Source organism: Sminthopsis crassicaudata, chromosome 1, assembly GCF_048593235.1.
Source record: "Sminthopsis crassicaudata isolate SCR6 chromosome 1, ASM4859323v1, whole genome shotgun sequence".
NCBI classification, from domain to species: domain Eukaryota; kingdom Metazoa; phylum Chordata; class Mammalia; order Dasyuromorphia; family Dasyuridae; genus Sminthopsis; species Sminthopsis crassicaudata.
In genome coordinates this window covers 732,791,760-732,804,614 of record NC_133617.1, presented here as the reverse complement: position 1 = coordinate 732,804,614, position 12,855 = coordinate 732,791,760, and the positions used below count along the sequence as shown (strand labels likewise).

The 12,855-nt window shown below is 42.3% G+C and overlaps 1 protein-coding gene across 16 annotated transcripts in view; it reads right to left on the bottom strand.

The window, feature by feature from the left end:
- CADPS (calcium dependent secretion activator) overlaps positions 1-10,600 on the bottom strand; it is a 550,474-nt gene extending 539,874 nt beyond the window's left edge. For 6 of the 16 annotated variants that reach the window (XM_074284214.1, XM_074284213.1, XM_074284216.1 and 3 more), the window contains exon 1: positions 9,727-10,599. In XM_074284214.1, the coding sequence (XP_074140315.1) occupies positions 9,727-10,182 (456 nt within the window). In that variant the 5' untranslated portion in view covers positions 10,183-10,599. Of the gene's footprint in view, positions 1-9,726 lie in introns of all 16 variants that reach the window. The other 10 variants (XM_074284209.1, XM_074284210.1, XM_074284212.1 and 7 more) reach the window with 4 other exon arrangements.
- Positions 10,601-12,855: the final 2,255 nt, after the last annotated feature.

Below are 12,855 nucleotides of genomic sequence, written 5' to 3'. Positions count from 1 at the left end.
ATCTTCTAGTGATTTCAGGTATGTGGAAACTGATCAACAAGCTCCTTGTCACCCACAAGTATATATGTATATATATATATATATATATATATATATATATATATATATATATATATATATATATATATATATATATATATATATATATATATTGTCAGGGGAACTAGCCCATAGGCTTGTGCTATGGACCAGAGAGCCTGAGATCTGGGGTTAGCCCAGGATCCACCCAAACTTCCCAGCCAGAATGGAGGGTTCTTAGATTCTAGACTACTCATACCCAGGTCATCAAGTACATCACATTATGTACTTCTGGTAGGTGAGCTCTCTGAGAACCGGGAGTTGTTTTTTGCCTTTCTTTGTATCCCCAGTGCTTAGCACAGTACCTAACATATAGAAGGTGCTTAATAAATGTTGATCTACTGTCTGGTGTAAATGCTTTGTCATAAGATATTAATATCAGGATGTTAGAATCAGTTACAATTTAAATGGATTTCACATTTTGAAGATTTCTGAAAAATTAAAATGAATGATAATACTCACTGAAACAACTCATAAAAAGGATAAAGATCAGCAATTACTCCAAATAACTTTGAACCACTGATTCAAAGCACTTATTATTCATTAATCATTCTTTTCATTCATGTGTTAAAAACTTCTCACAAAATCTCCCATCTCTAGTTTTTTTCTGTGTCAAGGAGAAAAAATCAAGTCTGAGCCCGTATATTAAAAAATATTTTATTGATGTCTTTGTTGTTACATCACAGGCTTTTCAGGATAGATACTTCTATCTCTATCTCCTTCCAATGAATTCTCCTTGTAACAAAGGAAAACCGCCAATACAGCAACTACAACCTGACTATGTATGCAGCTTTTCATACCCATAATCACCCATCTTTGTACTAATAGGGGAGAGATGAGTTTCCTCCTCTACTCTTTGTTGACAAGATTGGTCATTATATTTACTCAGTAATAATCTTTATTTTAGCATGATTTTTATTTAAATCATTAAAATTCATTCTTAAAAAAAGAAAACAAGAACAGTTGTATTGCCTTCTTCTACCACCAAATCATTCTGTCATCTGTTTAGGCTTATGAGATCATAGAAATTGGAGGTAAAAAAGATATTTCAACTGACCCATAGTAATTTAGTGTTTGAAAAGACCCAAAATTTGCCCAGTGGATAGAGTACTAGCCCTGAAGTCAGGAAGACCTGAGTTCAAATTTGACCTCAGACACTTAACACTTCCTAACTGTGTGACCCTGGACAAGTCACTTTACCCCAATTGCCTCAGCAAAAAGAAGAAAAAAGAAAGAAAGAAAGAAAGAAAAAAAAAAAACCAAAGATCCAAGCTTGGAGGGCAAAAACTATTCAACAAAAATTACAGGGAAAACAGGACAGCAATCTGGCAGAAAATAGACATAGATAAACATCTCCTACCATACCATATGCCAAGATATGACCTTATCTCTTGACCAAGATAAGCTCAAAATGGACACACAATTTAGACAAAAAAGAAAAATATCATAAGCAAATTAGAAGAGTATGGGGAAAAATTACCTCTTAGATTTATGGATAAGGGAACAGGTTATGAACAAACAGGAAAGAGAGGATCACGGGAAGTAAAATAGATAATTTTGATTACCTTAAATTTAAAAGGTTCCTGGGACAATCATAACTATAAATTTCGAGTAGTTATAGACCTGCAGTGGTAGAGAGCATTCCATGTAGTAACTAAAATCCTAGATCTAGAAAAGTTTTCTCAACTTCACTACCTCAAAGTAGCAGGTAAGTGCTTCTCCTTTAGGATCAAAGCACCCTGGAATTTTTGGTTTAAAAAGGTCATCAGAATAGATTCTCTAACTCAATTCCCTCTTTTTACATGGGAGGTGAGGAATAAAGGGGATGAGATATTATTCCCCACTTCCCATGTAAAAATGTCCCCAAATCATGCAGCTAATTAATGCCAACTCAGGAATAGATTTCAGCTCTCTTGGATAGAATGTAGGTTCTTTGAAGTCTGGGACTGTTTCATTTTTTTCTTCATATGTCCTCAGGGGCCAGAAAACTGCTGACATATAAATGCATGTTTTCTTGATTGACATGACATTCCTAGTCCTTAAGCATTCTAGAATATGTATATGCTTTCAATCAATCAACTTAGCAATCAAACATCTGTTAAGCTCCTACATGCTGGGCACTGTGCAAAGTTCTGAAGACATGACAAATGGCAAAGGACAGTCTAATCTTCTACCCAAATAAGTTTTAAATTCCTGAAAGGCAAGTTGTATAATCTCCTATATTGTTCACAATATTTAACAAAATACGTGGCAAAAATAATAAATAATTATGGATTGACATCCTCATTTGGGAAAACATATACTTTGATCCATCTTGACTATCCTAGAAAAGTTAATTTCCTTAATGTGATTTTTGTCATTTATGAAACTGTTAACCTTCTATAAATTATAACTGCTTTAGAGCTTGTATTTGATTTGAACTCTGGAAATATGATCTTTCATTATTGAGGAAAAAAGCTGACTCATGAAATGGATATTTATAATTCTTGAAGAAGATTATATTTCATTTCCTTTGTTCTCCATGCAGTTTCAGGAAAGTGCAATGGCTTATTCCAGGTGTGCAATTAGGCAAACATTTTGCTCATTATACTTTTGTTATGTCTCAGCCTCAAAATATCTCTGATGCCGGTGTATATCAGTACCTATCCATTATATCAGGGAGAGTGAATTCAGGTAGATGTGGTTTAACTCAACAAGGATTTTTAAAACTCCTACTATATGCTAGATACTGCACTTGGTTTTATCATGACAGAAAATGAAATGGTTTCTGCATCCAGGGAGTTTACATTCTCCTGGAGTGATGAGGATTTTGTCAAGTACACAGAAAAATAAAGTATATATGAAATAAATGCAAACTAATAGGAAGAAGGAAAATGTATTCATGAAAAGCAGTTAACTGGGTGTAGGCACTGGAAAAAAAAAGCCTTAAATTATTCCAGACTGCTCCTGATGAAGAGACATCAAAGTCGTTCAATAGTTAGGTCTGGATTCAGGAAGATGCATTGTCCTGAGTTCAGATCTGGATTCAGACACTTACTAGCTGTGTGACCTTGGGCACTTAACCCATTTTGCCTCAGTTTCCCCGTGTGTAAAATGAGCTGGACAAGAAAATAGCAAATCTCTCCAGTATTTTTGCCAATGAAATGCCAAATGGGTTATGAAGAGTCATCCATGAATGAAATAAACTGACAGACTGAAGAAGAACTTCTGGGGAACAGGAAGGGAATACAGGATTAAATTCTTCTTAAGAATTGACTAGTTGATAGGAGAGGGAATGGGGGGAAGGAGGGGAAATTTTAGAACAAAAGGTTTTGCAAGGGTCAATATTGGAAAAATTACCCATGTTTTGTAAAAAAAATATGTTTAATAAAAAATATTTTAAAAATCAGGATGGCAAGGGGGTGAAGCTGTTTCTATAAAGAATGCCAACTTTCTACCAGTATACAAAACATTGTCCCTTCATGCACTGATTTATTTATCTGCTTTATGTTCCTTTATATTTCCTTAGTAATTTTGTGGTTTTAAGGCTTAAATATGGAGAGCATTGACACAATAAATGGAGAGTCTTGTTGGGTGACATCTCTCAGTCTGTTTCCCTAACCATCAATATTTCCATTTTCAAATCCAAAAGATTTCCAAATCTTAGGGTACTATGTAAATGGGAGCTGCTTTTTATTAGTTTAACACTCATTAGTTTAACATTCTTTGATGGGTTATCAATTAAATCAGATTGTTTTGACTGGGTAATTGAAAATCTGATGGAAGAGCAAAAATCGTAGAGATCATCTGCATGGATGAATCACTGTTATTATTTATAAATTGTGTGATGTGTCTGTGTGTGTGTGTGTGTGTGTGTGTGTGTGTGTGTGTGTGTGTAATATACATACCATATGTGTGTGTGAAGAATCAGTGAGACTAAGAATCATTCTTGGTCTTATGAGAGGTGGATAGTTTTGAGTCACTACCAATTAGCCAAGTACAATGAACAAATACATAAATACAAAACTTCTTTAAACACTGACTCAGTGTTAAAGTCAACATCATTTTCATGCTGAGGTCTGGCCTGAATAGATTAGAAATGAGCCATCTGAACTTTCTGGAAACCTTAGTCTGGTCTTTATATCCTTTAATTGAAAAAGGCCACATTCCCCTGTTTTTCTACCTTGGCCCTTTTTTTTTTTTTCTACAAAGTTCATTAAAGAGCTTGTCAGAGGCAGCTAGGTGGCACAGTAGATAGAGTACCAGCCCTGAAGTCAGGAGGATCTGAGTTCAAAATCTGTCCTCAGACACAACACTTCCTAGCTGCATGACCTTGGGCAAGTCATTTAATCCCAATTGCCTTAGGAAAAATAGAGAGCTAGTCACCCTACTTCAGTTTAGCATTACATCATCCAGTTTATCAACTGATACGAATAGGAAGTCAAGGGGACCTGGGTTCAAATCCTACTTTGGAAAATTATTACTCCCTGGAGCTTGGGAGAGGGAATTGAACTCAGCATCTCAAGTCCTTTCTAATTAAAGATCCATGATCCTATATTCCTATAATCTTCCTTTTCATGTAAACTTCATCACTCCAAGAAAAGATGATGGAAGAGATTTCTAAAAGCTCTGGCTACAAATGGACTATTACAAAGTACATTGTGATAGTCTTATAGATGTTTTTCATTGCCAGAAGTCATCATGATTCACTTTTAAAGGGCAATATGGTGAAGTGGAGAGTAGAGAGAAGTGAAGTGGAGAATAGAGAGAGGTGGAGGGAGGGTAGACCATGAAATGAGTATAAATCCTGGCTCTGATACACACACTAGCTGTGTGATCATGGGCAGAAAAGTCATTTCACCTTGTATTGATGACTCTCTAAGACTAGAAGATACTACACTGATGAAATCACTGATTTCAAAGCCATAGTAATATAAGTGAAATGTGTCCCTAAATAACAAAATATGTCTATTACATTTTGTGTCTGTGTGTGCTTTAAAACGTGGTTTTAGAAAAAATTCTGCATGATTTGAATCACCAAGACTATAATCAGAACCTACTTTATACCCAGAGTATAAGGTGAGGATAGCCTCTCACAAGAATTTATTCTATAAATAACTATACTGTACGAGTGAGAATGACCTGTGATTTTTGTAGATGTGAGAACCCTTCTCTCCCTTCCCAACTACAAAGGACACAAACCTTCCATGTATAATTCAGTAAGTTCTAAAGTGCTACTTAAGGTACAAAGACATTATGTGACCAACTTAGGATCAAACATCAAAGCCTGAATTTGAAACCTGTCTTCTTGACTCCAGGAGAATGTCCAACCCCTGAGCCAGGCACCTCTTAAATGTAAACTTTAAAAAAAAAATATGTCTCCATATTGTTCTTTTGTGGTTTCTGAGACATAGCTCTATCCTAGCTTTCCTCTGACCTTTCCTTCTCATTTTCCTTCCTTGGATCTTCATCCAGATTGCATCTATTAACCATGGGTGTTCTCCAATTTATCATTTTTATGCTCATGATTCGTAGATCTTTTTAATCTTGTTCTAACCTCTCCTGACCTCTAGTTTTGTATCTGCTTATGGACAGTCCCATAAATCACTTACATCTTGAAAGAAACAAAAAAAAAAACAAAACAAAAAAAAATAATCTGTTGCCACAGTGACCTCTTTCAAATACTAAAAGCAGATACTTTTTATTTGCCTCCAGTCAATTGGCCAGTTGGTATCGGATGAACCATTGGTATGTTAAATTCAAGGCGTCTGAAACCAAAATCATAATCTTTCTCCCAAGAGCTTGCCTCTCAATATCCAGGGCACCACCATCCCCCTCCCACCTGAGCTCACCCCTAGATGCCATCCTTAGCTCTTCATTCTCTCTTATACTTCCCTCATATCCAATCTGTTGTCTTTTTGCATCTCTAATATACTTTACTTGTCTCTTCTGACATGGTCAATATCATGACCCAGTCTCTCATCATGCCACTGCTAGACTATTGCAGTTATGTTCTAGTTTGCCTCTTTGCTTCAAGCTTCCCTGTGATTCCAATCCACCATCCCCCTCAATTGTCAAATAGATCTTTCTAGAGTGCAAGTCTGACCACATCACCCTCCCAATCAATAAACTTCAGGAGCTCCTATGACCTCCAAGATCAATATAAAATCCTCTGTTTAGCTTTTAAAGCCTGTTTTATATATAAACCAGACCTTTCTACTTTCCTCATCTTCTTATACTTTACTCGCCCATCATATACTATGTGAAGCATTGACACTTGATTTTTTATTGTTCCTCAAAAAGAAGCTCTGGGCATTTTAACTAAATATTTCCCATATAATGAGTACTCTATTTTTTCAATCCTCAGCTAAAATGTTACCTTCTATCAGCCTTTCCTGGTCCTCCTTAATGCTAGTGTCTTTCTTTTATTGATCGTTTCTAGTTACATACTGCAAATATCTTATTTGAACAGTCATTTTCATGTTTTCTCTATCCCATTCTGCATCCCATTAGACTATGGACTTTTTGAGATCAGGGACTTTCTTTTGCCTTTCTGTGTATCCTCAGCACTTACTTAGCATAATGTCTGAAACATAATAAATTCTTATTAACTTCCCATCCTTCCTTTCTTCCTTCTTTTGTTCCCTTCCTTTCTTGTTCTTTCTTTCCTTATTTCCTTCCTATCTTCTTTTCTTTCTTCCTTGTTTCCTTTTTTCTACCTTCCTCCTTTTTCCTTCTTTTCCTTTTTTCCCTTCCTTCCAAGTATCATAATTTCCCTTTGTCCTTTCTTTTTGGTCACAGTCAGGAAAGTCTCTTGCTTGAAAAAGAAAAACAAATCACGAACTTTTTTGAACCAAATCCAAAGAATAAATCTTCTGTGATGGTAGCTTGTCTCCCTCAGATGCCAAAATCAGAAATATTTTTAAATTGTCTTGTTTTTACTCTTAGCCAGTACCAAAGTTGGTACTTTGTTCTAATATTCACTTAGCATCTATATACTCTAAAGACTAAAAATAGCTTGAACAAATGTCACTTTTGTCAATACACCCGAGAGTCTCTCTAGATGTAAAGGTCATTTATAAAAACAGAACTATCCCTCTCTTCAAAAATACCACTTTTAATGAACTTGATGAAAAGCATCAATTGTTTCACACAGTTCTTGTAACATGATCTTGCTTTAATGAGTAAGGACAACAATTCATCTGCATTGAACTGAACAGTATTGGATCTCAGTGGCAAATGGTTTCATTTCAGTTCTAATATCTGGTTTGATCTCTTTGCTGGCTGGGTTGAGAGTACCCTTTTATATTTAGTTAAGTTCATATTTTAAACCCAATATAGTATAGACACATTGAAGAGCTGGTGCTCTTCTATTCCTTTGTTCTGGACTGCTTTCTACCACTGAATTTTGGTGATGCATTTTTAAAGACATGTGAGATAGTTATCAGTCTATCTGCCTAAGTTAAATCTGGAAATTCAGGAGCAACATTAAGACCCAAAACATGGAGCAGGGGTCTATTAACCACAACAATAACAACAATAAATGCCTTGTGGGAAGCCCTAGAAGGTGTCCTCTGAGTCACAGTGAGCATCTCCAAGGCCAGATAGACTTGGGAACAAAGATTCAAACAACTTTCTATCTTTAATATATACATACATACATACATATATATATGTGTGTGTATGTGTGTATGTATGTATATATATATATATATATATATATATATATATATATATATATATATATATGCATTTGTATATGTATATATGTACTTTGTAGGAAGAAATCAGGCAAATCTTCTGGGACACTAAAACGACTAGAAGATTCTTAAACTGTCTATGTTTTGGGAGCTTCCCCCTTGGACTTATCCATTCAGTCCTATAAGTATTGAGATCTGCAGGGATGGAGGGCAAATCTTGCTGGAAAAACAAACAAACAAACAAAAATCCCAGCCTCTTCAGGATCTTTAGGTAAGTGACTGAGTTTCTAACCAAGGCTCCAGTGGGAGTGGGGGAGGTGGGGCAGAAGGGAGTGCATATTTGAATAAATCAAACAGATATTCAGGCCACTAGGACTGGGATGGCTACAATCCAAAAACAAGAATTACTGAGACCATTCAGCTTCAAACTACAGTTACTTGGCAATTCATTTGCTTTTAGGAGTTGGTCACAACCTTGACCCCATTGAAACTGCTGAAAGCTTATTACCTCCACCTAGTCATTTGTTTTGAAGGCTTATAGGTGATCCTCTCCACTCAGTCACAGAAAGAAATAGAAAAAAGCACTTCTAGTAGTAGCCACCTCTTCTCTCTGTCCTTAGTTTTAGTCGCCTCCTCTCTCTCTCTCTCTCTCTCTCTCTCTCTCTCTCTCTCTCTCTCTCTCTCTCTCTCTCTCTCTCTCTCTCTCTCTCTCTCTCTCTCTCTCTCTCTCTCTCTCTCTCTCTCTTTCTCTTTCTCCTCTCTCTCTCTCTCTCTTTTCTCCCCACTCTCCTCTCTCTCCTTCTTTGGGTGAACTTTTTTTTCTCTCTTTCTGCGGAGAAAAATCAAAGCAGGTGGGCAGCCTCCTAGCTGGCGATTGTTTCTCTCCAAGGCAGCCAGCCCGCAGCTGGTTCAGCCTTGCTGGGCCTGCCCAGAAGATGCTTTTAATGCCATAATTGCGAGGCTCCGTGCGGCTGCTCTCGGGGGAGCGGGAGCCGCAGGCTGCTGGGCCTCTGCGACCTAATCGGGCCAGGAGGTGGCGGCGAAGTCACCTTGAGAGAAGAGGGGAGGAGGCAGAGGAAGACAGACACGACTCGGGTTTGCCGAGGGAGGGGAGAAGGCTGGAGGGAGGGAGCAGAGGGCGTGCCCCCCCCAAGGAAAGCGCCTAGCGCCCTGCTCCTCAGTCCCAGCTCGCCCACCTGCGATCTGTTGGGATGGGGAAGGGCAGTGGACTGGAGGGATGGGTTATCCGTCACCGTCCCCACGGATCGCCAGCCCCTCGGACCGATTTTCGGACAATGTCTCCGGAGGCTCCTTTCCCTTGCTCAGGCTAGCTTAGCTGGGCGCGCGTCGCCAACCTTTGCCCCCGGCCCCTCCCGGCCTTCCGTTCACTCTGAGCCCAGCTGATGCACCCCAAGGCGGCGGAGCCTGGGCTAACCCAGACCAGGCCTCTCTGCGCCGGAGGATGCCCCAGTCCCGGGTTCAGTGGGCTAGTCACCCATCAGGATCCCTCGGCCCGCCAACAAAGAGGGAGCTTAATGCCCACCCCTAGCCCCGCCCCGCAAAGGCCCCCAACTCGGCTCCCTATCCCGGCCTGCCGGGCCCGCCCCGCCCCAGCCCTCCCCCCGCGAAAGGTTGCGCGGGCTGGAGAGAGCCGGGGCCCCGCAGGGTCGGCCAGGGTCAGGGGGCGGTGCGGGCTACCCATTGTGCCGCCGTGGCCGCCGCCGATTCTCCCCAGCCCAGTCCCCCGCTGTCCCCACCCCCTAGTTCCCTGGCTCTCTCGCTGGCTCTCTCCCTTTAACCTCCGGGTTCGCTCCCTCGCTGGTCCCCGTCCCCCTCGCTTGCTCATTCGCTGGCCCAGCTAACGTCCCGGCCGGCTCGCTTGCTCGTCCCCTTGGCCCCCTGGCTTGCTCCCAGCCTGGCTAGCTCCCCGCCCGGCTCGCTCGCAGCCCGCTGTCCCGCGGGCACGTACCTTCTGCTGCCGCCGGGCCATGTCGGTGGGCTGCTTGGCGTTGAAGGGGTAGGCGATGCAGCGCATCACGAAGACATAGAGTTGCAGCTTCCTCTTCCTCTCCTCCTCCTCCTTCTGCAGCTTCTCCAGCTCTTCCTTCTCCTTCTCGCTCACTACCGACGGGCTGGGGCTGGAGGGCCGCCCGCCGCCGCCGCCGCCAGCGCCGCTGCCCGCGCCGCCGCCTCGGCTGCCGGGCTGCAGACCCCCGGCCCCGGCGCCGGCCGCCGCGCTGCCCCCGGCGCCCGCGCCGACCCCGGCTCCCGCCCCGCCGCCGAGCCCGGCCCCGCCGCCCGCGCCGTCGCTAGTCCGGCTGGGGGACAGGCGCGCCCCGGAGGCGCCGGAGGCCAGCACCTCCTTGCTGCTCTCTTCCTCCACGATCTCATCGGATTCCTCTTCGCTGGACGAGGGGTCCAGCATGGTGGCGGCTGGGGACGAGGGTCCCTAGAGCCCCCCGAGGGGCCGAAAGGGGTTAGGGTGGGGCGAGGGAGGCGGTCGGGGCTCGGCTTTCCCGGCGGGCTTTCCAAGGAGACTACCCGGGGAGCAGCCGGCCGCCGCGCTACCTAGCAGCTGCCGCCGCTCCCTCCTCCACCGGGAGATCCGGGACTCTGCCCTGCTAGGATTGCAAGCTCAGACCCAGCAGCTCGTAGTGGAGGAGGACGAGGAGGAGGAGGAAGAGGAAGAGAAGGAGGGGGAGCAAAAGCTCTAGTCCATGCGATAAATATTGGTAATGGCAATCAAGTGGGAGCTGTGACCCAGCAGCTGTATGTCAGCTGCAGCCGCCGAAAGGATGCCGAATGGAGCGAGCAGGCGATGCAGCTAAGTGCAGGAGCAGCGGCTTACGGATTGGGGAGGGAGCGGCGCTTACGTGTCTATTGGCTTAACTCTCCAGTGCCCGCAGAGGAGGGGAGCGCTGCCAAGGACTGGGAGGAGGGTGGAGGGAGGACTCGAGGGCTCGCGCTCCTCTCGCGCCTCTCCCACAGCCCTCACGTCAGCTTCCTTACCCCTAATCGCCACTTTCAGTGTCCTATCCCTTAACCTCCTGATGTACTCCTCTCCTAAAGTCCCACCTGCCTCGCCAACACAGGCAAAGTTCTGGAGGGGGGAGGAGGGCAGGTAAAAGATTCCTTCTTAGGAGAGAATTAGAAAGGATGTGGAGCTTCCTTTGGTAAACGCGGAAGTATACCGGAAGAAATTGGGGGGGGGGAGGGAGTAGGTGATTAAAATGCCTAGTCTTCAGGTGGCAGCTGGAAACGAGCCCTTCCTCTCAATGCCCCTGATCTTGCGCCTTTGGACGACCTTCCAAGAACGGCCCCGTGGGAAGTTAGAAAAGGTGAATTTCTCTCAAATTCGATAGAAAATCAAGAAATGATGGATTCACCTCTCCTTTCCCCGCTGCGAAAATGATCACCTTCTGCCGATCTTGAAAAGCCCCCCCCCCAAAAAAAAATAAATATATGGTCATAAACAGGATATTTGTGATGTAAAACACTGCGTTTGAATCAGAGGCAGAGTATAAAGGTACTGAGGGGAGCGGATTCCCTTTTCCACAAGCACAATGAAGCTTAAAAAAAAAAAAAAAAAAAAAGAATGCTGATCGTTATAAAGCCTTGGCTTTCTGGTGGACCCATTTGTAAAGTGATCAAATTGACCACTAGTCATTACTAGTATTACTGCACAGCGAGGAGACCCTTGTGGATAGCCAAGCATTCAGAAGGCTCAAACTCTCACTGCTTTACTCCTCTCACTCTCAAGCTTTTCCTCTCCACGCCTGTAATCTATTAAGGCAAAGGACCAGATGGTGTCTTCTTTCCCTTCCTGCTTACAGGTCTTAGCTCTATAAAAGCTTAAGTCAGAGGGAGCTGACCAGAGTGCTGGATCTGATCTCTGTGGATTGAGGATGGATTGAAAGTAGACCAGTGTAGATCTTTCGATCTACTGATCCCTTCTAAGACTCAGAGCTGTTTCCTTACTCCCTTCAAAGACCAGCCCTTCAATTCAATCCGTCCAGCTATTATTGAATGCATACTATGTGCTAAGTATTAGTCCCAGTGCCACTGTTTCCTCTCCTACTCATTCCCCCAGTTCATTAATTCTGTGTGTTTCTGTCTGTCTGACTCTCTGTGTGTGTGTCCGTCTCTGTCTTTGTCTCCGTCTCTCTCTCTCTCTCTCTCTCTCTCTCTCTCTCTCTCTCTCTCTCTCTCTCTCTCTCTCTCTCTCTCTCTCTCTCTCTCTGTATGTGTGTCTGTCTCTGTCTTTGTCTCTGTCTCTCTGTCTCTCTCTGTGTCTCTGTCTCTCTGTCTTTGTCTCTGTCTCTGTCTCTCTGTGTATGTATGTGTGTTTTTCTCTTTTGGTCTCTCTCTCTTTCTGTCTCTTTCTCTCACCAAGGCATAGGTACTCTGAGAGAAGTTGTACAGCTAATTAGAATTTCAATCATGTCTTTATGTAATGTCAAATTTGTAATTGAAAGTTAGGTTTTTCAGAGACTTTTATTCTACTCAAATGAATTTTAAAACAAATTAAAACTTTAAAGAAAACTGCTTTAGGCCTCAAAATAAACTCAGCCCAGCACACTGTTTCTCATTAATTCCAATACTTAGTTATTGAATTAAACAACACATTGTTAATTTGTACCTGATTGAACTAAGCAACAATGCTGTAGAATTAATTAATAAAATCTTGATCAGGATAGCAGACTCCATATACACACATGCATGCATGCATGCATACATATATGCAAGAATATTATATGTAATATAGAGCTATTTTTAGTTACAATCTTTAACAAGTATTTTCTCATCATAAGAAGAATTTGCCATTCTGCTGAGATTCAGAGTCCAAATAATTCCCTACACGTTTATTTGGAATAGCTATATTAGGCCAATCCGTTTGTAAATAGTCTTTGAGAAATGTGTGGTGATGTAAAGGCTACAGTGTTGAGCTTCAAGTCAGAAAGATATGAATTCAAATCTCACTTCAGATAATGATTGTGTGATTATGGACATGTTATTTAATCCATAAAAATATTAACTTCTACAAGACATTGGTGATATTCTTACAAAAATGAGACACTCCCTGCCCACAAAAGGCTTA